This window comes from Podarcis cretensis (genome assembly GCF_951804945.1).
Source record: "Podarcis cretensis genome assembly, chromosome: 2".
Taxonomy (NCBI): domain Eukaryota; kingdom Metazoa; phylum Chordata; class Lepidosauria; order Squamata; family Lacertidae; genus Podarcis; species Podarcis cretensis.
This window is the reverse complement of record NC_137171.1, coordinates 114263615-114289591: the sequence shown is the minus strand read 5'-3', so window position 1 is coordinate 114289591 and position 25977 is coordinate 114263615. Positions and strand designations below refer to the sequence as shown.

The 25977-nt window shown below is 48.2% G+C and overlaps 1 protein-coding gene across 1 annotated transcript; it reads right to left on the bottom strand.

Moving 5' to 3' along the window:
• Window positions 1–25977, bottom strand: LOC307208900 (regulator of G-protein signaling 3-like). The gene is made up of 7 exons (XM_079963927.1): window positions 25819–25977; window positions 9890–10312; window positions 7770–7852; window positions 4695–4760; window positions 3018–3079; window positions 2168–2334; window positions 1–686 (listed from the first exon to the last, which is right to left on the bottom strand). The coding sequence occupies exons 2-7, from the start codon at window positions 10310–10312 to the stop codon at window positions 495–497; spliced, it is 993 nt and encodes a 330-aa protein (XP_079820053.1). The 5' UTR covers window positions 25819–25977; the 3' UTR covers window positions 1–494.

The window sequence follows — 25977 nt, the reverse complement described above, 5'->3', positions numbered from 1 at the left end:
TGGTCAGTGATTCTATACTTCTAATATTATTACTTTTTTTGCATCAGTCCACAAAAAGTTCTGCCCATGGGCAAAGGGGCACCAGCTCCAACTTTTCATGAACTCTTTCCTCCATGAAAAGATTGGCGTGCCGGTGTGGCAACAGAGCCAGATTTAGGGTGGTGCGGGCCGTTTCCCCACACAGGCCTACGAGCCAAGGGGGTGCAAAACTGAGAAGATCCATAATTGAGAAGGTCCACTTGGGGGCGCCACATTTTGGCCTCACGCAGGGTGCCATATTACGAAAGATTTCCCAAGTCCGCCCCTGGTGGCAATTCCACAGCCTCGCCTGCATTGGTGTTAACGTCAGGCCAATCCATTTCTCCTGCTTTTGGGCTGCATACATCCTAAACAGTCCGCCGGAGGAAGTCCAGGAAGAAGGAGGTCTTCGTCTTTGGTTCCTCCTCTCCTAGACGGGCCTCCTCTCCAAAGAACGAAAGGGAAATATGGCTGGTTTACACAGGCCCGTTGGGTTGGTGTCTGTCAGGCTGTGACAAGGTTTGGTAAAGGAGGGAGCGGAGGAATCTGGGATACGAGTCCTTCTCCATCAGACCGTATATGCGCCGCTGAGCCTGTTCGAAGCACGAACGAGTGGGTAGCAAAATGTTCCGATTTGTGACGTCTCTGGTCTGGCAGTCAAGGTTCACCTGCAAACATGAGATGGAAGCGGTCAGGTTACATGCCAGGAAATGGCTGTTGCTACAGTGATTTAAACAATGCCTAGCACACAGGGAACCAGGCAGAGGGCCTTCTCGGTAGTGGCGCCCACCCTGTGGAATGCCCTCCCATCAGATCTCAAGGAAATAAACAACCATCTGACTTTTAGAAGACATCTGAAAGCAGCCCTGTTTAAAGGTAGAGGGACCCCTGACCATTAGGTCCAGTCGTGGCCGACTCTGGGGTTGCGGCACTCATCTCACTTTACTGGCCGAGGGAGCCGGCGTACAGCTTCCGGGTCATGTGGCCAGCATGACTAAGCTGCTTCTGGTGAACCAGAGCAGCACACGGAAACGCCGTTTACCTTCCCGCCGTAGCGGTACCTATTTATCTACTTGCACTCTGACGTGCTTTCGAACTGCTAGGTTGTCAGGAGCAGGGACTGAGCAACGGGACCTCACCCCGTCGCGGGGATTTGAACTGCCAACCTTCTGATCGGCAAGTCCTGGGCTCTGTGGTTTAACCCACAGCGCCACCCGCGTCCCAGCCCTGTTTAGGGAAGTATTTAATGTTTGGTGTTTTATTGTGTTTTTAATATTCTGTTGGGAGCCACCCAAAGTGGCTTGGGAAACCCAGCCAGAGGGGCAGGGTGTAAATAATAATAATAATAATAATAATAATAATAATAATAATAATTCAGTCATAGCTGCAGGGGAGAATTGGAGCACTGAAAACATGCCTCTGTCGGTTGGGATGGAGAGGCGTGGCCAAAAAGGTAGCGTCAAGCAGGGAGTTGGGAAGAATAAAAATAAATTACTAATTCCGGATTAACACGTAGAGCAGAGGTGGAGAACTGGCAGGGAGATGATTTGGTGACTCGATTAACATCCAACATCATACAGTCAAAGCACATGTCTTCCCCGCCCCCCAAGATGATGATGATACGTTTATATTCCACCTCAAGGTAGTGTACACCCTTCTCCTCCTCTTCAATTTATCTTCACAATGACCCTGTGAGGTAGGAGAGATAGTGAGTGGCCCAATAGGCTTCTTGGGTGAGTGGAGATTCAAACCCTGGTCTCCCAGGTCCTAGTCCAGGACTTTACCCACAACATCACAGTGTAGGGCCAGCGCACCTATGAGGCAAGGTGAGGCGGCCGCCTCAGGCGACAGAGTTCTGCGGCACAGCAGATCCCGATGTCAATCTTTCTCCCCCACTCTTGTTCCTGATGCAGATCTTCCCTGACCCTTTCTTCCCTGGCACAGAGGTGTGTGTGTGTGTGTGTGTGTGTGTGTGTGTGTGCCATTTCAAGGTCTGCTTCAGGCGGCGAAATGTCTTGGGCCAACCCCTGATGAAGAAAACCTCACCCATCCCTCTGCCTCCACCTCAGAAAAGAAGACCAGCTCATTCAAAAGGCATTTTGGGTGAGGATAGTTTTGGAAGCATGCTTATCGAGCCCAGGTCTCTTACCTCTTTGGGGGCGTGGATGGTGACGTATTGGTCATAGATCTTCTTGGCGCTGTCCTGGAGTTTGTCGCAGCCTCGCAGCTTCCGGTAGTCTTCGCACGCTAGCCAGAAGTCCAGGTTCTCTTCGCTGAACTCTGACTTGAGGAAAGCGTGGAAGACAGACCGTCCATCTGCAGGGAAGAGGGATGGAGGAGTCAGGGGTTTCCCCTCAAGGAATCCAAATTATTTTATTGGAATAAAGGGTGGAAATGCTTTAGCTGAGATTTTGGCATTGCAGGAGGCTGGACTGAATTACCCCTTAGGTTCCCTTCCAGCTCTACAATGCCACGATTCTATGAAATTTCTGTACATACCGTATTTTTTGCTCTATAAGACGCACCTTTTCCCTCCTAAAAAGTAAGGGGAAATGTGTGTGCATCTTACGGAGCGAATGCAGGCTGCGTTGCTTTCGCTGAAGCCAGAACAGCAAGAGAGATTGCTGTTCTGGCTTCAGGGATAGCCTCGCAAAGCCTCTTCAACAACATTTGATTCAGAATATTCTTCTTCTTGTTTTTCTGCTCTAAAAACTAGGTGCGTCTTATGGCCGGGCACCCCTTATAGAGTGAAAAATATGGTGATCGTTTTCTGCTTCAGATTTTCAGCTCTTGTTTCTTGGAAAGGGAAAGTGGGAGGGATTGTATTTCTATGTGGATAAAGGGTAGTAGGCAAATGTAATCAATAATAATATTATTAATTAAATAATAATAACAATAACAATAATAATAATAATAATAATAATAATAATAATAATAAAACATAATATGCTGTGGCAGCTTTTCTAAAGACTTTTAGCGGTTCTGAACTGCACACTTACATGGGTGAAGCAGTAACTTTTCCAGAGATTCAGCCCATTCTTGCGCCTCCTCAGGAGTCGGCCTATAAGAGAAAAAGTGTCTGAGCAACTGGGAACTGGCTGCCCTCTGAGCCCAGGAGCAATTTGGCCAGAGTTGTATAAGGCCTCCCAGGTCCTACTCTTCACAGCATGGACTGGGGAACCAGTGGCATTCTGGATGTTGTTGGACTACAGATCCCATCTTGCCTCGCCACAGGTTGGTGGTAGTTGCACTAAAGGAACGCTGATATTCTTCTGTGAACTCCTGTGGCGCCTTCCGAGGGGAACTTCAGGGCACAGATCCAGACTCCCACTCGGCAAAATAACCAGGCATGACCCTAAACACATTGTGAGGCAAGGGAAGTAATGCGTATTGCTGTCTCAAGAGGGCCACTCCCCATAAGATCCTTAATCCACGACCCATTTTTGATAACTGCACCACAGCTCAAATCTCCGTCTCCATCCGGCCAACCCATAACTCTACTGGACTCACTCGCAGAAATCAGGCAGATAATCGACAACATCAAGACGAACACACACTCCCTGCACCGCGGACCACTCTGAAAAGAAATTTGGCCCCAGACCAGATCTAAATGGCCTATAGCTCTTCCTGGAAGAAGAGGTTAAGTGGACGGATTAACAAGAAGGATTAAAAATTAAAAACGAAAAACAATGTGATTCATTGCTGGCTTATTACAAATGTATTTTCCCCATTACCAATCCATCTCCTCCCCATGCCCCTCCACCTCTTGATTTAAAAAACACCTTCCTTTGCCATTTCCGTCCAGGTACTTAGTAACAGGACTAAGAGCTTTCCATGGAATCATAGACTTGCAGGGTTACACCCTGTAATGCAGGACTGGTCAAGTTGTGCAGATGCCTGATGATAGTCTTCCAAAGCAACTTCCCTATTCTGAACTTAAAAATGGAAAGCGTCAACAAAAGAGGCTTAAAGATGCTCTCAAGACAAATCTTAAAAAATGCAGTATAAACACTGACAACTGGGAAACACTGGCCTACGAGCGCTCCAGTTGGAGAACAGCCTTTACCAAACTCAGGACGAAAGGGAAGAAGAAGAAGAGGAGTTTGGATTTGATATCCCGCTTTATCACTACCCGAAGGAGTCTCAAAGCGGCTAACATTCTCCTTTCCCTTCCTCCCGCACAACAAACACTCTGTGAGGTGAGTGGGGCTGAGAGACTTCAAAGAAGTGTGACTAGCCCAAGGTCACCCACCAGCTGCATGTGGAGGAGCGGAGACGCGAACCCGGTTCCCCAGATTACGAGACTACCGGTCTTAACCACTACACCACACTGGGGAGAAATGTACTAAGAGGAAAGCACGCTTGGTAAACCCTCACCACGATCAACTCCCACCCGAAAACCTATGTCCCCAGTGTGGAAGGACGTGTGGATCCAGAATTGGCCTCCACAGTCACTTACAGACTCAGTGTTAAAACTGCGTTCATGGAAGATAATCTGTCCTGGCCCAATATCTCCCACATCTCTTCGTCTAATGGTAGGGCCGGCCCTGACAGAGATACAGAATAATAACTGTATGGTCCACTGAAGCCTCACCCCCCACAAACAAACAAACAAACAAACAAACACACACACAAACAAACACACAATTCTTGTTAGAATAAGAGAGCTAAATTACCTTAGGGATTGGATTTCATTACCCCCTGAGCTCCATAACCTTAGGAAGTTTCTTTTATTTTTCCTCCTTTTGAAAAGAAAGAAAGAAAAAGTAAATCAAATGCATAGAGGCAGCGGAAGCCAACCTTCAGATTGGTGTGAGGTCCGCCCCACACCCCCAGGATATTCTGCAACACATCATTGATGCAACAAGAGTGCATTAGAGGTGCATTATACTGGCCCATCTGCGCATTGTTTCTCTTTCTTAGTTGCTCTGCGGTGCTCCTCTGATGTTAGTGCATTGTTAAGTGTTTGTGGGAAACAAACCAGAACATTGGGTACAAAAAGTTACAGGATTGCACCAGGAAGCTATGGGCCATGCACCAATTGGAAAAGAAGTAGTAAGTCCAACCCAAGGCATGTTCAGGCAACAAACAGTATTGAAAGCTGGAGCAGATGAGCCATTGGCCTGATCCTGTTCTTATCTCAGTAAGTCCTACAAAGTGGATCTACAGTATTATCCCCATTTTCCACATGTAAGGCAAGATCGGAACTTTATCAGCAATAGGTGTTAGAATCTCTTTAGCATTTTATAGCACCTTACCCTGAAGAAGTGCCTCAGTAGATACGTTCTTTCGGTCACCTTTACAACAACCTTGAAAGGCAGGCTGCTAGCATTTATCGTTGCCGTACTACAGATCTGGGGGCTCGGGGATTGTTGTCTGTTCTGTCTCGAGAGACAATGGACTGTGCCTACGGGAGGTGAAGGCAATCTGCTGCCTTAGCATCACCAAAGTGACCTTCTCTGGGGCGCAAACCTGGGCAGTGTGTCTGGAGTTCTTGGGCTGCCCAGATGACAAGACTCCCCTCTTGGCCTTGCTGTTGTGGTCCAAAGGAAAGCTCTGTACAGTGGTGCCTCGCAAGACGAAATTAATTCGTTCCACGAGTTTTTTCGTCTTGCGATTTTTTCGTCTTGCGAAGCATGGACTTTGGAAAAGCTTCAAAAATCACCAAAGTCTTCAAAAACCTCAAAAAAGGCTACCACACCGCGTGCTATGAGTTGCTCCTCGAAGTGAATGCACGGTTTTAAGAAAAAGGAAACAAACTTGCAAGACAAAGGAAACAAACTTGCAAGACGTTTTCGTCTTGCGAAGCAAGCCCATAGGGAAATCCGTCTTGCGAAGCAACTCAAAAAACGAAAAACCCTTTCGTTTTGCAAGTTTTTCGTCTTCCGAGGCATTCGTCTTGTGAGGTACCACTGTATTTGATTTTGATATTTGGTTGGAAGCTTCCCAGAGTGGCTGGGGGGTCCCAGTCAGATGGGCGAGGTATAAATAATAAATTATTATTATAAATTATGATAACATTTGGCACAAACTTGGCTGCAGGAGTTGCTGGAAGGAGGGATACAAGGCACCATTTAACAGTCTTAGGGACTCCGCTTCAATTTTGTGTAAGGTTTCCTCCCTAGCCTTTTCTTCTCCTGAAGCTCTCCCACAAAGCAGTGGAGGTTTAAGATAATAACAATAACAATAACAATATTTTATTTATATCCCGCCCTCCCCAGCTGAAGCTGGGCTCAGAGCGGCTAACAATAAAAGTAACACATCATTCTAAAATCAATTCAAAACCGAATTAATTAAATCGCATCCATTGGGCTAGAGTTCTGTGAAGATTGCCAAAGGAGGGGGCAGACTGTGCCTTGGCCAAAGGCCTGGTGGAACAGCTCTGTCTTGCAGGCCCTGCGGAAAGATGTCAAGTCCCGCAGGGCCTTAGTCTCTTGTGACAGTGTTGCTCCAGATCGGGGCCATAGCCGAAAAAGCCCTGGCTCTGGTTGGGGCCAGCCTAACCTCCCTGTGGCCTGGGACCCCTAAGGCCATCATGGTTTAACTTCTCCTAGATGGGCTACCTTCCCAGGTTGACGAACCCCATCTGCCCCTCACTTCCCATGCAGAAACTGCCTTCTTGACCACTGGTCCCACTATTGGGTCTCGTTTGCTCAATCCACTGAAACCCTAACTAATCAAGGGTTTGAGGCCCATTGGCTGCCCTCACCTGATTTAGCTGGCCAGATGAAATCCTGCGGGCTCATGAATACAGTGGTGCCCCACAAGACGAACGCCTCGCAAGACGGAAAACCCGCTAGACGAAAGGGTTTTCCGTTTTGGAGGCGCTTCGCAAGACGAATTTCCCTATGGGCTTGCTTCACAAGACGAAAATGTCTTGCGAATTCCTGCGGGTTTTTTCCCCTTTCCCCGTCTTTTCCTAAGCCCTAAGCCGCTTATCAGCTGATCCGCTAAAAGTCGCTAAACCGCTAATAGCGCTAATCCGCTAAGCTGTCAATGGGCTTGCTTCGCAAGACGAAAAAACCGCTATACGAAGAGCCTCACGGAACGGATTAATTTCGTCTTGCGAGGCACCACTGTACAGTCATACCTTGGTTCTCCAATGGAATCTGTTCTAGAAGTCCGTTCGACTTCTGAAAACGTTTGAAAACCAAGGCGCAGCTTCCGATTGGCCGCAGGAGCTTCCTGCACTCAAGCAGAAGCTGTGGAAGCTGTGACGGATGTTCAGCTTCCGAAAAAACGTTCGTAAACCGGAACACTCATTTCAGGGTTTGTGGCATTCAGGAATTGAAAAGTTTGAGTCACAAGGCGTTTGAGTACCAAGGTATGACTGTAGTACAGCTACCCAGCAAGTCGAAGGAGGATGTCACAACATATAAAAGGATGTCACATAGAGGAGGGAGAAAGGTTTTTTTCTGCTGCTCCAGAGAAGCGGACACGGAGCAATGGTTCCAAACTACAAGAAAGAAGATTCCACCTAAGCATTAGGAAGAACTTCCTGACAGTAAGAGCTGTTCGACAGTGGAATTTGCTGCCAAGGAGTGTGGTGGAGTCTCCTTCTTTGGAGGTCTTTAAGCAGAGGCTTGACAACCATATGTCAGGAGTGCTCTGATGGTGTTTCCTGCTTGGCAGGGGGTTGGACTCGATGGCCCTTGTGGTCTCTTCCAACTCTAGGATTCTAGGATTCTGTGAGGTGAGATTTAAACCAGGACCTGGAAGATTATAGCTCTGCTATTAGCTACTCAACTCACCGGCGGCGTTTTTGCCTCTGTTGTGCCTGGCAGTTGCTGTCACCTTCTGATCCCAGATCCGATTCCACACTCGATGCCAGAGACTGAAACACAGAAACAAGAGTTCCAGTTCTGTGATGCCCCAAGGGACCCAGGTGTCCAGGGTCCCACAACTGCTTCCAGAGGCCAGGGGATTTTATGCCGCCCCCCTGCATTTCACTGAATTCAGGGCTAGAGTCACCTCAGCTTGTGCACAGGGCCATCGAGACCACATAACACCGGTCTTGAAAGACCTACATTGGCTCCCAGTACGTTTCCGAGCACAATTCAAAGTGTTGGTGCTGACCTTTAAAGCCCTAAACGGCCTCGACCTAGTATACCTGAAGGAGCGTCTCCATCCCCATCATTCAGCCCAGACACTTAGGTCCAGCTCCGAGGGCCTTCTGGCGGTTCCCTCATTGCAAGAAGTGAGGTTACAGGGAACCGGGCAGAGGGCCTTCTCGGTGGTGGCACCCTCCCGGAACGCCCTCCCATCAGTTGTCAAGGAAATAAACAACTATCTGACTTTTAGAAGATATCTGAAAGCAGCCCTGTTTAGGGAAGTTTTTAATGTTTGAAGTTTTTATTCTGTTGTTAGTGTTCTGTTGGGAGCCGCCCAGAGTTGCTGGGGAAACCCAGCCAGATGGGCAGGATATACATATTATGATTATTATTTAGGGTTCTCGAAAAATTTAAAGGGGGGGGGAATGGGCCCTCTGTAAAAGTCATCCAAAACAATTCCCCTTAATATATAAATGTTGTTACAGTGGTACCTCTGGTTAAGAACTTAATTCGTCCTGGAGGTCCGTTCTTAACCTGAAACTGTTCTTAACCTGAGGCACCACTTTAGCTAATGGGGCCTCCCGCTGCCGCCGTGCGATTTCTGTTCTCATCCTGAGGTAAAGTTCTTAACCCGAGGTACTACTTCTGGGTTAGCTGAGTCTGTAACCTGAAGTGTCTGTAATCTGAGGTTCCACTGTATTGATTATTATTATTCAATCAGTGAGTCACTTAACTCCCAAGAGGTCTCAAAGCCCCATCCCCTCACAGTACTCTCAGCCACAGGAGTCAGTTAAGCTACGATGGCATCAGCGTTTGTGTCAGATAGCCAAGCAAACCTACTAGACAAAGGACTTTGCCTCTCAGATCCTTTGCGTTGCTTATTAGTCTCTGGTCCCCCTCTAGAGAACCCAGGAGTCCAGACTCCCAGGCCCTTTGGCATAACCCTTCCTTGGTAATGAATTATCAGCTTTCTATTTAGCCTCAGGGTGTGCTTTTCTATTTCGCTCTCCTTTTTTTTCACTGCAGGAAATTCCAGAGATTAAAACCATTGGGAACAAAGACACTAAAATATTTATACAACCGAGCTAAAATAAAATAGAATCTGGGCTTGCAGTTTCTCCTGGACGTGGTGTGCGGTGGCGGGTGAGTTTGTGGAAAGAAGAAACATGGACAGTAAGCAACAAGTAAGAGGACCTTAAGGTCCATGAATAACCATAGTTTAGAGGTCCCGGACCCTAAGGAAGTCAGACTATCCTCCACCAGGGCCAGGGCCTTTTCAGTGATGGCTCCGACCTGGTGGAATGCTCTGTCCCATGAGGCCAGGGCCCTTCAGGATTTAACTTCCTTCCGCAGGGCCTGTAAGACAGAGCTATTCCACCTGGCCTTTAATTTGAACTTAGTCTGATCTTTTATTCCCCTTCCTTCCTTCCCTCCCCCTCCCCTTTTTATGAAGATTACCCGCTCCGGGATCCCACAGCTAATTCTCCCCTGGTCTCCTCGCTGGCCCAAATAGGACTAATTTAGCCAGCTAGCCCTGTTGATCATCTAATGGATTTCCCCCCTAAATTGATTTTTGAATTCTGAATTTATTGTTATTCACGTTTTATACTGCATTTTATGCTGTTTTTTGTTGCATCAATTAAGGGTTTTAAGTTTGTTGTTAGCCGCCCTGTGCCCGGTTTTTGGAACTGGGAAGGGCAGGGTATAAATAACATTTTATTATTATTATTATTATTATTATTATTATTATTATTATTATTAACAAAAGGGCTGGAAACATGGCAGTGCCGTGCAAGGAGGAGTAATGGCTGCTCACTGACTTTGTTGGACCCTCCGAAGAGATTCCTCAAGTGCTGCTTGGCCGCCGCAACTCTCCCTCTGAGGCGTCGCTCTTTCCTCAAAGACTTGGGGGACGGCAAGCTCCACCCGCTTCCTGTTTTGTCCACCACCTCGGTCTCCCCTGGGCATGGCACCCCCTTTTGGTCCAAGCGGCCCTCGCTGCGGGATCGCCACACCCCTCCGGGATCTTGCAGGGGCGTCTGGAGGCAGGTGGAAACTTCTGCACCCTCCAAGAGGATGCTGGGAGGGGAGGGCTTCTCCTGGCTGGGAGCCTCATGGTCACCCCCGGACTCCGACTCCTCAAAGCTCTGGGGCTGCCTTCGGAGGGTGCTCCTGTGCCAAGGGAAAAAATCGCAGTCTACCAGGCAGCCTTCGGAGCCACATTTCTGGAGGGGGCTTAGCATCTGTGAGAGAGAGAGAGAAATTATGGCCATTTTGGTTTAAATGTCCAGTAGCCCAACTACTTGGGACATGGGTGGCGCTGTGGGTTAAACTACAGAGCCTAGGGCTTGCTGATCAGAAGGTCGGCAGTTCGAATCCCCGTGACGGGGTGAGCTCCCGTTGCTCGGTCCTTGCTCCTGCCAACCTAGCAGTTCGAAAGCACGTCAAAGTGCAAGAAGATAAATAGGTACCACTCCGGTGGGAAGGTAAATGGCGTTTCCGTGCGCTGCTCTGGTTCGCCAGAAGCGGCTTAGTCATGGTGGCCACATGACCCGGAAGCTGTTCCCTGGCTCCCATGGCCAATAAAGCGAGACGAGTGCTGCAACCCCAGAGTTGTTCACGACTGGACTTAATGGTCAGGGGTCCCTTTACCTTTACCTAGCCCAACTACTAACCTACAAACAGCTCAGCCGGCCTGCTTTTATAGGCAGCCGGCGGACAACATTGTAACAACAACAACCCAGGGTTTCCTGCCTAAATTAACTGATGTGGACCTGAGTAAAAACTATATACACGATACCCCTGGTGGCCAGGGTCAGAACTTCAACACATAACATAACATAACCAGCCCTACAAAGAGGTGAGCTAGGGAAGAAGAGTTTGGAAGGAGAACGGTTGAGAAAACTGAGGGGAAAGGGGAGAAGGATGAAGGATAGTATAAGCAATTTCAGAGAATTCTATGGTATAATCATCATCATTATACCCAGGGGTATACCCAATCATCATCATACCCAGGGGTCTCACAGAATAAAATCAAGATACAAAACCACAAAATACCTAATAAAAACAACAACCCAATAGCTCCGTCCCCATAAAAAACACATTTTTAAAGGGAATAGGAAGTCAATCGGATCAACCAAAGGCCTGCTTAAAAAGGAACGTTTTTGCCTGGTGCCTAAAGGTGTATAAATGAAGGCAGCAAGCGAACTTCCCTGGGGAGAGCATCCCACAGACAGGGAACCACTGCAGAGAAGGCCCCGTTCTCGTGTTGCCACCCTCTGATGGGCCATGCAAACGCTTTATACAAAACATGAAAACAAGGAAAGCCTTAGTCCTTGCAGAAAATAGGGGTGCCTTTAACCAGGAGCTAAAGAGACGACCAAGGCTGGGTTTTACACATCAATTTGAAAGAATCGTCCAAAGCATTGTCTGCACATTTTCTAATTCAGTACTTGTAAAGCTTCCTATCTCTAGGGAGCGGGTTTCCACATCAGTCTTTCTCTTATTTTTGCCACAGGGCCTCTGTGAACTCCGGAGGATGATGGGAAGTTCCTACAGAGTGCCGGGGGCACGTCAAGTCTTCACACTCTCTAGATCGCCAGGCTAATGGCCAGTCAGAAAAAGATGCAATTTTGAGCCACTTAAATTTTTGAGCCACCCAGGCTCTGAGCACCTTCCTCTCTTCACCTAAGCCACAATCCAATGCCTATTTTCCTGGGATTAATCCACACAGGAGTCGGTGGGGATTACTTTTGAGGAAATGCGCAGAGCATTGCGCTGTCAGACAATGGCCTGCAGGGATCCCATCCATTTGCCTCTCTCACTGGGAATCTCTCCAAGGCAGATAATATCTGAGAGAAGCTCATTAAAGAATTATCTGGCCGGGTCTTGGCATCAATGATGGAAAGGCATGCGGAGATGAATTGTATTCCTCTTGATCATGGGTAGGCAAACTAAGGCCCGGGGGCTGGATCTGGCCCAATCGCCTTCTAAATCCAGCCTGTGGACGGTTCGGGAATCAGTGTGTTTTTACATGAGTAGAATGTGTCCTTTTATTTAAAATGCACCTCTGGGTTATTTGTGGGGCCTGCCTGGTGTTTTTAAAGGTAAAGGTAAAGGTACCCCTACCCGTACGGGCCAGTCTTGACAGACTCTGGGGTTGTGCGCCCATCTCACTTAAGAGGCCAGGGGCCAGCGCTGTCCGGAGACACTTCCGGGTCACGTGGCCAGCGTGACATCGCTGCTCTGGCGAGCCAGAGCCGCACACGGAAACGCCGTTTACCTTCCCACTGGTAAGCGGTCCCTATTTATCTACTTGCACCCGGAGGTGCTTTCGAACTGCTAGGTTGGCAGGCGCTGGGACTGAGCAGCGGGAGCGCACCCCGCCGCAGGGATTCGAACCGCCGACCTTTCGATCGGCAAGCCCTAGGCGCTGAGGCTTTAACCCCCAGCGCCACCTGCGTCCCCCTGGTGTTTTTACATGAGTAGAATGTGTGCTTTTATTTAAAATGCATCTCTGGATTATTTCCAAAATATAGTCTGGCCCCCCACAAGATCTGGGGGACAGTGGATCGGCCCCCTGCTGAAAAAGTTTGCTGACCCCTGCTCTTGGTCCACCCACCCTTTATTACCATCATTTTCCTTGTCGCGAATGCTGTCCAGAATATCACGTGCGTCATAGGCAACCGTAATGAATAGCAACAGCGAAGGCTGGTTGGTTAAGCTAAATGGGGGTGGTGCCCCACCAACCTCAGCCTGGGCTCCCACCTGCCTGCCTTCTTACAACCAGTCATGGGGTGACAACAATCCCATGACTGCAATCATAGATCAGGAATTCTAACATCCACTGCCTGTCTGTTTTCTCCTCCTTCTTCAACTCAGGATTGCCCTTGCAGAACATAGCATGGAGCAGGTGGAAGAGAATTCAACTATTCCTTGAGTCCACTGACTGCCCAAACAGAACCAGTCACCAGAAGTCGGGCCGAGGAAAGCGGATAAGATGAAGGACGCCTGTGGAAGATGCTTCGTGGCCAAGCAGGCATTTGAGCTGGAATCATTCCAAACCATCACTCCCTCCAATCTAGTTTCTGGCCTGGTTTTTGCCCATGAAACAACATTGGTTGTCCTGACAGATAACCAAGGCTAGGACAAGGGCCTCAAGTCTTTAAGCAAGGGCCTCACCCAGATATCCTGTTTCCGGACCATTCGCCCTGATTTGCCAGCACAAAATTCACGCAATGTTAAAATTCATGCAATGTTAAAAGGCAATGTTATTTTTTTGTTTGCGTGCAGGTTACATGACACTGAGCGATGTCACGGTTGCCCCACACTTTCAAGGGCATCTTCCCACACTTTTCTGACCACAAAAATCCCACCGTTCCAGTTTGTTTTGGAGGCGGGCAGGCAAACATTTTTTTAAAACTGCATTATGATGAGTCTGGTGATCGGTCCACCTAGCCTACACTGGCTGGCAGAGGCTCTTCAGAATTTCTAGCTAGGATCTCTCACAGCTTTTCCTGGAGATACCAGGGATTGAACCTAGAATCTTCCATATGCAAAGCCAGGTACTCTACTGGTGAGCTATGTCCCTTCCATTACTCCAAATGTTATAGCTTGAATTTGCTGGTATATGATGGAATCATACCGGCAAAACAGTGATGGTCTGGAAGGAACCAGCCAGACCATCTCTGTGGAGAGTTGAAACTGGTTCTCCATACAATCCAAATAACTTTATTGTACAGTGGTACCTCGGGTTAAGTACTTAATTCGTTCTGGAGGTCCGTACTTAATCTGAAACTGTTCTTAACCTGAAGCACCACTTTAACTAATGGGGCCTCCTGCTGCTGCTGCGCTGCCGGAGCACGATTTCTGTTCTCATCCTGAAACAAAGTTCTTAACCTGAAGCACTATTTCTGGGTTAGCGGAGTCTGTAACCTGAAGCATATGTAACCTGAAGTGTATGTAACCCGAGGTACCACTGTACTAGTCAATGGCCATGACAAATCTGAACCAAAAATGAATACAGTGGACGCTTGGGTTGCGAACGTGATCAGTGTGGGATGCCCGTTTGCAACCCACAGCGCTCGCAACCCTCAGCATGTGCATGTGTGGCTTGCGATTCGGCATTTCTGCGCATGCGCAAAGCATGATTTAGCACTTCTGCCCATGCGTGACCCCCCCCCCCCAAACCTGGAAATAACCTGTTCTGGTACTTCCGGGTTTCGGTGGGTCCGTAACCCGAAAAAACGCAACCTGAAGCATCTGTAATCCGAGGTATGATTGACATGATTGACAGATGGGATGTCACACCCACCTGCCAAAATCCCTTGCACGGGGTTCCCCGTGACATAGCCAGGCCATAGCTGTCAATGTTTCCCTTTTTTTAAAGGGGAATTCCCTTATTCCAAATAGGATTCCTCGCAAGAAAAGGGAAAAGTTGACAGCTATGAGCCAGGCCTATGCTTTGCAAGCCTCCTTCATGCTGCACCTTTCCACCTCCGATGGTTGGTGGGCAGTTAAGGAATGCTATAAATCCTACAAATAAATCCTACAGATAAATAGGTTTTGTTATAAACATCCAGGCTCTTCTACAGCAGAACCTGAAGCGTTGCCGCATGTCTTCCCCTTACCAGCTACGCTCCCACCCCAATTAATGTGGTGGTGGGGCATTCAGTGAATGGTATGATGTCATTATTCTGCAAGTTCCCCTGCTCTCCCCTCTTTCTCTCCAGACTCAACTTCACTGGTTGCTATTGCAGGACAGTGTGGCGGCTGTGTTATGCCTTTAGTAACCCTACACTTTACAGAACGAAGCAGGGGACACAGCCTCTTCCAGACAGCCCGTTTATGGAGCGTGCATTTGGATTTCCAAAGCCGCTTCGCGGTAAAAGAGCCCCAAACCCACCTTAATTGCACAACCTGATGATTATCAGCTTGTAGTCAGAGAGAGATAGGCTTTTTCCACTGGCAGCAGCAACACTGCGGAACGTCTTCCCTGCCAATAACCAGGAGACTTCATCTGTTTAGGACATAGCAGTTTGGACAGGCACACCTCCCCCCCCCCAATTTCCTGAACCTCTTGCATTTTATTGCTTTTAATGGCTGTTCTAACTCTTTTTATTGTTCGCTGTTTTTATGGGCTTATTTTATTGTACGTTTTAATGGCGGATCATGTTCTTTTTTTATGTTCAGATGAAATTGCTTAACTGCGTATTTTCATTATGTGCGTTTATGTTATTTGCCAGTTTTTGTTCTTGTTTAAATAAAATATATATATATATAACACACAAACACACCCACCCACAAACACACACACACACCTTCTACCTGTAAAACTGTAGAGAGCTGCCACAGCTTTGTGGGTGCTTTTGGGGAGAGGTCCCATACATAGCTGTCAACTTACAGATTTGAAAATAAGGGACCAGCAGCCTCGAAAATAAGGGATCAGCAGCCAAAATAAGGGATCAACAATTACTTTGATAAAATACATATTTTGTTATGTGCAAATGGCTTTAGATACCTATTAGGTCCATAAATTACCATATAGCATATATTCAACACAAAAAACCAGCAACAATTTGTTGTTGACAAAGGACAGCTGGACACAGAAAGGGCCCCATTACCTTCAGTAGCTTATTTAAGGGACATCATCAATAAGGGACAGCAGCGGGACATGGCGCTGGGATAAAGGACTGTCCCGCCAAACAAGGGATGCTTGACAGCTATAGTCCCATCTTGTCCCCTCTGCTTACGGCTGCAACTGTATCCTGTATTGTGGGCACAGCAGTCGAGCCAAATTGACATTTCTGGTGCTGTGCTTGCACCATGCTGAACTATCTCCTTTCAGCTCCCCTCTCAGTAACCAGCAGTGATGCATGGCATTGAGAAGCCGGAAGATCAACGCAGCCTCACCAGCAGTATCCCACAGGTGTCACCCCACTGGCTGCTACAATGCTTATCTTACTGTTGAGGTGGCCAACAGTGTGAGTGTCTAAAAAATACCCATTGGTCTGCCTTCTGCAGCCTTCCTGGGTGCGCGGGAGAGAAACCCTCCCATCAGACTTTTTCAGATCAGGAAGTGCAGGCACCCGGGGAGGCTGCTGAGCGCTGGAGAAATGTTTAGTTGGACGGGAGAAACACACCTTCAGCTCCCTCACCAAAACAAACTAAGTTCAAAACCCCACCCCTCACACAAGTAATAAAGAAACGCTAAACCTAGTAAAGGTAAAGGTAAAGGTAAAGGTACCCCTGCCCGTACGGGCCAGTCTTGACAGACTCTGGGGTTGTGCGCCCATCTCACTTAAGAGGCCAGGGGCCAGCGCTGTCCGGAGACACTTCCGGGTCACGTGGCCAGCGTGACATCGCTGCTCTGGCCAGAGCCAGAGCCAGAGCCGCACACGGAAATGCCGTTTACCTTCCCGCTGGTAAGCGGTCCCTATTTATCTACTTGCACCCGGAGGTGCTTTCGAACTGCTAGGTTGGCAGGCGCTGGGACCGAGCAGCGGGAGCGCACCCCGCCGCAGGGATTCGAACCACCGACCTTTCGATCGGCAAGCCCTAGGCGCTGAGGCTTTAACCCACAGCGCCACCTGCTAAACCTAGACAGCATCTTAAAAAGTAGAGACATCACCTTGCCAACAAAGGTCCGTATAGTAAAAGCTATGGTTTTCCCAGTAGTGATGTATGGAAGTGAGAGCTGGACCATAAAGAAGGCTGATCGCCGAAGAATTGATGCTTTTGAATTATGGTGCTGGAGGAGACTCTTGAGAGTCCCATGGACTGCAAGAAGATGAGACCTCTCCATTCTGAAGGAGATCAACCCTGAGTGCTCACTGGAAGAACAGATCCTGAAGCTGAGGCTCCAGTACTTTGGCCACCTCATGAGAAGAGAAGACTCCCTGGAAAAGGCCCTGATGTTGGGAAAGATGGAGGGCACAAGGAGAAGGGGACGACAGAGGACAAAATGGTTGGATAGTGTTCTTGAAGCTACCAGCATGAGTTTGACCAAACTGCGGGAGGCAGTGGAAGACAGGAGTGCCTGGCGTGCTCTGGTCCATGGGGTCACGAAGAGTCGGATACGACTAAACAACTAAACAACAACAACAAATTAATCCTCAAGTACCCTGAGAAAAGGGGACGCAGGTGGCGCTGTGGGTTAAAGCCTCAGCGCCTAGGACTTGCCGATCGAAAGGTTGGCGGTTCGAATCCCTGCGGCGGGGTGCGCTCCCGCTGCTCAGTCCCAGCGCCTGCCAACCTAGCAGTTCGAAAGCACCTCCGGGTGCAAGTAGATAAATAGGGACCGCTTACCAGCGGGAAGGTAAACGGCGTTTCCGTGTGCGGCTCTGGCTCGCCAGAGCAGCGATGTCACGCTGGCCACGTGACCCGGAAGTGTCTCCGGACAGCGCTGGCCCCTGGCCTCTTAAGTGAGATGGGCGCACAACCCCAGAGTCTGTCAAGACTGGCCCGTACGGGCAGGGGTACCTTTACCTTTACCTTTTTACCCTGAGAAAGGGGAAATAGAAGCCTCTTTCGCAGGGAAATTGGATTCTTTCTGAGCGGTGCCCTGGGGACTTTAAAAGAGAGCAGCTTATAAAAACCAGATCAAATTAAAATGAAATCCAAAGTCTCCTCTCTTGCTTATGATGCCTCAGAGAACGGCTGGCAGATCATAAATGGGCATTATGGTTTGACTCGGTAGCAGGAAGCCGTATATGCTCGTGTCCTGGAGCCTCCATTTTGGCCAACTGAAGTCAGGAATGTTTTCCCGCCTCCTTTTAATCCTGTTGTTTGATTTCCATCATTCTTTAAGTGCAGCGCGGACAGCCTCAGCTTGCGAGACATTTCAGATGTGGTGGACTGATTTAGTGGAGAGGAAACTTTTAAATGTCGATGGTACTCTTGGTCTCTCATACACCCTCAAACACAAACAAACATGCCCGCCTGCCCTGTGTTCAGTTCCTTCTGGAAGATTCTTTGGGTGAAAGATTTGCTCACCTTTCGGCTAGGGGACTAAGTATTGGCCCTGGTGGGAGGGCGGGAGAGAATTTTTACCTCAGGTCAAATTTTACCAGATTAACTGTTCACAGTGTGTGTACAGTTATACCTCGGCTCCCAAACGCCTTGGGAGTCAAATGTTCTGTCTCTTGAACAATCAAAAACTGGAAGTGAGTGTTCTGGTTTTCCGTTCGACTTCCAAAGTACGACTGTATATGTACAGTGGTACCTCTGGATGCGAACGGGGCTCCGGAACGGATCCCGTTTGCATCCTGAAGCGAACACAACCCGCAAGCAGCAAAACCCGGAAGTAACATGCTCTGTTACGTCCGGGTCGCCGCAGAGCGTAACCTGAAAACGCTCAACCTGAAGCACATTTAACCCGAGGTATGACTGTACATTATTATTACAGTATTCTTATTATTTCCATTTAGTACCACCTTTCACCATCAGGTCCCAAGGCAGGTTGCAGAGATTTAGAACTCCATATTAAAAACAGTTAAAGCAAATTATGGCCACAGAAATGGAATGTGTCCTGGAAAAATACCCCCCAAAAACCTAAGGCAGAGAGGTGTGTCTTCTTCAGCATAGAGTGGAAACGATATAATGAAGGTGCCAGATGCAATTTTGTGGGGAGGGAGTCCCACAATATTGGGGCCACCAACACCTGAACTCTTACGGGTGGGGGAACCACCAAGAGGGCCCCCTTAGACCAAGAGCGTCTATAGGGAAGGATATTTAGGGCCCTATGTCATTTAGAGCTTTAAACAATAATGTGATGGCAGAGGGAGGGCATTGGCCTGGCTTCTGGTCACCTGTGTCATACTGAGACAGGCGGGAGAAGGGGTGAGTAGGACGAGGAAGAGACAACACAGTGGAAACACCACTGTTTGCACCATGCTGACCTCAAGGCTGCCTGACCCCTCCTGTTTCCCATCCCTGTATGCAGCAGCGACATGAGCAACAGGAGGTCAGGTGAATGACTGCCCACACAGCCATATGCTATTGCATGTGTGGGAAATACACACACAAGTGTGCGCACACACAGACAACATTGCTTCCAATAGGATGTCCAACACACATACACACAAAAACACCTTGGGAGATTCCAGACGTTGTCTATCCACCAACGGAATGAAGTACTGTTTGTGAAATAAAACGGTTCTTGTGGCACTGTGGTCAAAACCACTGAGCCTAGGGCTTGCCGATCGTAAGGTTGGCGGTTCGAATCCCCGCCACGGGGTGAGCTCCCGTTGCTCAGTCCCTGCTACTGCCAACCTAGCAGTTCGAAAGCATGCCAAAGTGCAAGTAGATAAATAGGTACCGCTCTGGTGCAAAGGTAAATGGTGTTTCCGTGCGCTGCTCTGGTTTCGCCAGAAGTGGCTAAGTCATGCTGGCCATATGACCTGGAAGCTGTCTGCGGACAAACGCCGGCTCCTTCGGCCATTAAAGCGAGAGGAGCGCTGCAACCCCAGAGTCATCCACGACTGGACTTAACTGTCAGGGATCCTTTACCTTTAACTATGCAACCTTTGGAAAATTCCTTCCAGTAGCACCTTAAAGACCAACTAAGTTAGTTCTTGGTATGAGCTTTCGTGTGCATGCACACTTCTGCATGCACATACCAAGAACTAACTTAGTTGGTCTTTAAGGTGCTACTGGAAGGAATTTTTTTTGTTTTGACTATGGCAGACCAACACGGCTACCTATTGGAACAACCTTTGGAAGACATCTAAAGGCAGCCCTTTTTAGGAAGGGTTTTTTTTAAAAAATGCTTAATGTTTTATTATGCTTTCCTATATGTTGGAAGCCACCCAGAGTGGCTGGGGCAACCCAATCAGATGGGCGGGTAATAATAATAATAATAATAATAATAATAATAATAATACATAACAACAACAACCACCAGGTTTTTTTTTCAGGGGGAACCTACAGGAATCGAGTTCGGGCACCTCTTTTTCTAGAGAAATAGCACTAATAACAATAACAATAACAATAACAATAACAATAATAATAATAATAATAATAATAATAATAATAATAATATACTTCTCTCCCCTGCCCCCATGGCAACACCTGGGCCCCACAATCTGCTCCTGACTCTCAGGAGCAATTTTAAGGAGGCATATGGGGTGAGATCCTAAGAAGATAAGATATAATGAATCCTGTTCCCACAGCGTCCTTGTTCCCACAAGCACAACAGCAGCTCAACAGCTCCTCTCCATGCTTCTGCGGTTTCCAGCAACTGGTATTTGGAAACATATTGCCTCTGACAATATGTCAGAGGGGGAAGTCCCATTGCACAGGCATACTTCCACTCAGGCACTGTTGGCTGTTGTTCCGTATTATTTACATATCCATTCGTTATATTTATTAGCTGCCTGATCATGTAGATTCAGTAGGTAATATGAATGCAAAACTAAATAAAAGTGTGTGTGTGCGTGTATCACACACACACACACACACATATATAAATATAAAACGGCAGTTAATACAGTATACATCATCCACGTGAAAAGCCAAACCAGCACAAAAGAATAAAAGAATTGCCAACTTACCACAACTTATGTTTACACATCAGAAAAGCTAAAAATTGAAAAGTTAAAAAGCACCATCTCATCCGCTATTACACAATAGAGGTAATGGTTTAAAATAACCTCGGGTTAAGAATTTAATTTGTTCTGGAGGTGCATTCTTAACCTGAAACTATTCTTAACCTGAGGTACCACTTTAGCTAATGGGGCGTCCTGCTGCCGTCACGTGATTTCTGTTCTCATCCTGAGGTAAAGTTCTTAACCTGAGGTACTATTTCTGGGTTAGCGGAGTCTGTAACCTGAAGCGTCTGTAACCCAAGGTACCACTGTAATAAAAAATATTTAAAACAGTTATGCGAAAGCTAATGAAAAAAGCTAATGACCAGGGTCGAATCATAGAGTTGTGGACTTGGAAGGGACCCGAGGGTCATCTAGTCCAACCCCCTGCAGTGCAGGAATCTTTTGCCAACCGTGGGGCTCGAACGCACACCTCGGAGAATAAGAGCCTCATGCTCTACTGACTGAGCTACCTGGGCAAATAAATAAATGTAACAAATAAATAAACACAGCACAGACCACTCGCTCTTGGAATCCGCTCTATATGGCGAAGAGCTAGAGTTCAGTGGTAGAGGGCAGAATTTGGTAAATGCCTATCCGTTCCTTTCCCCGAAGAGTTCACAACAATGTGCAACTAGCCCCAAGGTCATGCCTGACAGTGGATTTGAACCCAAGTCTCCCCCATCCTAGTCCAAACTATACATACTGCAGGTCCCTGCATGCAGAAGATGCGAAGTCCAACTGTGGGCACCTGCAGCCGAATGGGTCTTGGGAGGAACCTCCCTGAGTCCTTGGAGACACACACACACACACACACACTGGTGGGAAGGTGTTGCCATCCCCTATACAGACATAAAGGTAAAGGTAAAGGGACCCCTGACCATTAGGTCCAGTCGTGGCCGACTCTGGGGTTGTGGCGCTCATCTCGCTTTATTGGCTGAGGGAGCCGGCGTACATCTTCCGGGTAATGTGACCAGCATGACTAAGCCGCTTCTGGCGAACCAGAGCAGCGCATGGAAACGGTGTTTGCCTTCCCGCCAGAGCGGTACCTATTTATCTACTTGCACTTTGACGTGCTTTTGAACTGCTAGGTTGGCAGGAGCAGGGACTGAGCAACGGGAGATCACCCCGTCGCAGGGATTCGAACCGCCGACCTTCTAATCGGCAAGTCCTAGGCTCTGTGGTTTTACCCACAGCGCCACCCGCATCCCTTTATACAGTCATACCTTGGGTTAAATATGCTCCAGGTTGAGCATTTTCAGGTTACGCTCTGCGGCGACCTGGAAGTAACGGAATGTGTTACTTCCGGGTTTTGCCGCTCGTGCATGTGCAGACGCTCAAAATTACATCACGCGCATGCGCGGAAGCAACGAATCGCAACCCGCGCTTGTGGAGACGCGGGTTGCATTCGCTTCAGGTTGTGAACGGGGCTCTGGAACGGATCCTGTTCGCTTCCAGAGGTACCGCTGTAACATGCAGCTTGGCTCACTTGCTTGAGTCGCCTGCACAGAGTCCTGCCCTACAGCCATCTGTCTGTGATCACCTGTTTTGCAGCTAATGGCACCCTGGTTTGCGAGGCACATGGCACCCTGGTTTGCCACCATTTGGAGGACTTGGGCGGTTCATGCACACACGCCCTCCCCAAGCGGGTTAGGTTGGCAAATCCGTGGCTGGAAAGTAATCACTGGTTATAAACGGGTGCGCAATTTGCATTCCGCCATGGTTTTTCCTCTTCCTTGTCCCCTCGCCTTTCTGGGACAAGCCAGCCTGCTGTCACTACAGGGAAAGAGGAGTTATCACATGTTTGTACCCCACGGGGGAGCAAAAGGTCAGGGACGGAGTTTCTGGCTTATGTCTCTGCCGAGACGTAAATCATGCGCTTGCAGAAAAGTCAAAGCAGGGAAGGGAGAAGCCCAGCACTGGTGCCCTACATGCCTGCCTGCCCTCTCTCCTTCCCATAGCTGTCAACGTTTCCCTTTTTTAAAAGGGAAATTCCCTTAATCCGAATAGGATTCCTTGCAAGAAAAGGGGAAAGTTGACAGCTATGCTCCTTCCCCGTCTTCGTCCCATACGCATGGGCACACAGCCCACTGCCAAACCGGCCCAGTCCTCTCTCCACATCCCTAGAGGCTCTCTCCCCAAAGCCACTCATTTCGTCCATCCGTCCATCCACCCGAAAGGTCGAGGAATGTCCAGAACATCAACAACCACCGAAGGGGGCCATCTGAAGGGACTGCGATAGAAGAGGCTTTTCCTTTGCAGTAAACACGGGCATGGGCACATCAGTCGGCTGGAACACAGCAAGGATGGGAGACGAGGAGGGTGAGGACTGAGAAAGATGGGGAGAGGGAGAGAAACAGCCCCCACCCCTCCAATTTCATACCCTTCAACATTTCTCCGATGAAAATATGGACATCCTATTCCATAATTATAATAATGATATTAAATTTGTTGTTTATACCCCACCCACCTCGCCAGCGGCGTAGCGTGGGTTGTCAGCACCCGGGGCAAGGCAAGTAATTTGCGCCCCCTAACCCGGGGCAAGGCAAGTAATTTGCGCCCCTAACCCCTAACCTGCCGCCGCTGCCAGCTTCTTCTTGCTGCTGCCTGGGCTGGGGTATTTACTGAGGCGAGTTGCCGCTAGCGCTGCCGCCCAAACGACGCCGCTTGCCCGGAGGAGGAGGAGAAGGGCAGAGAAGCAAGGAAAATGCAACATGGCCCAGCCGCTGCGGCGGGGCTGTGAGGAGGGGCTGCCTGGCGCGCCCTCCGCGGCCCTGACGCGCGGGGACCGCGGCGAGCGCTGAGAGCCGCTGCCTGCCGGACGCCTTCAGCCCGGACGCGTTCACAGCTCGTCGGTTCCGCGAAACATGGGGCTCTGCTACAGCCTGCGCCCGAGGCTCTTCGGCGACTCCGGAGGCGGCGAGCGCGCCCCCCCAGATGTTGCGCCCGGTGCGGCTGGCCCCCCCTGCACCCCCCACGCTATGCCACTGCATCTCGCTGGGATGCCTCACCCACTCTGGGCAGCTTCAAACATATATAAAAACATAATAAAACATTAAACATGTGGGGGGTTTTGTGGGGGGGAAAGCACTTCCCTATACAGGGCTGCCTTCAGATGTCTTTTTCTTTGCTTTCCTGGACTCCTTGATAATAAATATGATAAATAACATACCCCCCAACATTTCTCCGATGAAAATAGGGACATCCTACTCCATAACAACAATAATAATAATTATAATAATTTTATGATTTATACTCCACCCATGTGACTGGGTTGCCCCAGGCACTCTGGGCAGCTTCCAGCAAACAAAAACATAAGAAAACATTTTTTAAAAAATTCCCCATACAGGGCTGTCTTCAGATGCCTTCTAAAGGTTGCCTAGTTACTTATCTCTTTGGCTCAGGGGTTGCATAACTGCAAACCCTCCAACATTTCTCCAGTGAAAATAGGGACGTCCTAAGGAAAAGTGGGACATTCCAGGAAATCAGAAACTGGGACGGTTTCCAGAGCTGTCCCTGGAAAATAGGGATACTTGGAGGGTGTGCAATTTGTGGGGAGCAAGGATTGCACCCACAATCTGTACCTTCTGGGAACAATAGTTTCGGGAAATCTTTTTTTTTTTGCTGGGCAGAAAGGTCTAGCCGGGCCTTAGGTGTTCATTTTTCCTGATTTGCAACTGGGTGCTACTTTTTAAGGTGTTGCTGTTATTATACAAGGCGCTTATTAACTTGAGAGTAGTTTAATTACAAGATCGCCTTGCCCCACACATGCCCAACCGACCGCTCCAGTTGGCGGGATTGGCACTACTGTAGGTGCCTACATAATATTTATCCGTAAATTTATGAACCACCCTTCATCCGAAGATCATAGGGCAGTTTACAATATGAGAGCACAAAAATATGCAGGATAATAACAAACATAAATGCTAAGACCCCCCCCCCCAATAGTATCTGTTCTGCTTTTGTAAGTGTGGCAACAACTGGGCTTTGGAACTCCCTGCCACTTGATATTAAGCAGACAGCTTCGCCGTACACTTTCCGGCACCAGCTAAAAGCACTCCTGTTTGGACAAGTCCACCCAGAGGATTAGAAAGCAGAGGTAATTTTAATCTGCTTTAGTATTTTAAGTTTTGTACGTTTTAAAGTAAGGCTTCCTTTCCTTGTTTTATCTTTTCATAAACCACTTTGAGGGTTGTTGGGGTTTTTTTTGGTGTGTGTTTTTAACAATCAAGTGGTGTATAAATTTTCTGGAATAAATAGATAAATATTCTGGGGAGGGGGGGATACTGTTCTCATTGTATGCCTGCAAATCACCTTAGCACATATCTAAACTGTGAATAATAATAATAATAATAATAATAATAATAATAATAATAATAATGGTGACGGTTCTGCATTTCTGTTTGATGTAAAAGTATTACCTGATCTCAGTCTTTGAGAATAGGGAGAGGGATATGGCAATGTTGAGTGGAGGGAGGGAGGGATAGATTAAAAAATAGGGACAGAACTGAGGACACAGAAATTTAAGAGGCAAATGCCAGAGGGGTAGCTAGATGTGTCTCTGACATCAAAGGGTTTTTTTAAAAAAAAATTTAAAAAAGAGTATTCAAAGTGCTACAGCTGCCATCCTAAACCAAATAGGATTTCCTTCTGAGTAAACGTAGCTAAGATTGTGCTGTTAACAGGATTTGCTGTGGCTCAGGTATGGACCACAATAAATCAGCTGCCTCTCAAAGTGCTGGAAGATTTCCACCCCCTCTCTCCTAGGCAAAAAAGAATGAGGAAACTGATTCAATAAAGATAATCAAAGTGTACTGACACTGCGTGCCTGTCATATATTTACAAAACACACAAACCATGCTCCCCCTTTCCAAAGAACCGTAGTTCACTCCCCACTGCCGTTCCCACCACCCTTAACAAAACTACAGTTCCCAACCTAGGGGTGGGTGGGGCAGGTTTTGCCTTAAGTGTACTGTGTAGACACAGCCTCCCTGTCTGTCTTTCTCTGTCTTACATGAAGAAGAGTAAGGCAACTGATTCCCTCCAGACAAAGTATACAGAGAAAAAGCAACTGATTGAATCAGGAGGAGAGAAAGAGGTAGAGAAGAGAAGACAGAGAAATAAATAAACAGGCTGGCACTGGCTTCCCGGGTTTTCCTGCTCACCTTTCTGCCTCTCACTCGCCTGCAGTCTTTTCCTCTTCCTTACTTTCTCTCTCCCCCACTCTTCCCCTCCTCTTCTGGGCCACAGGAGCAGCCAAACCTCCGCCAGCTAGTTCCTTTGCAGCTCTGAACTGACTAGGGCTCAAGTCAGCTCCTCCCTCA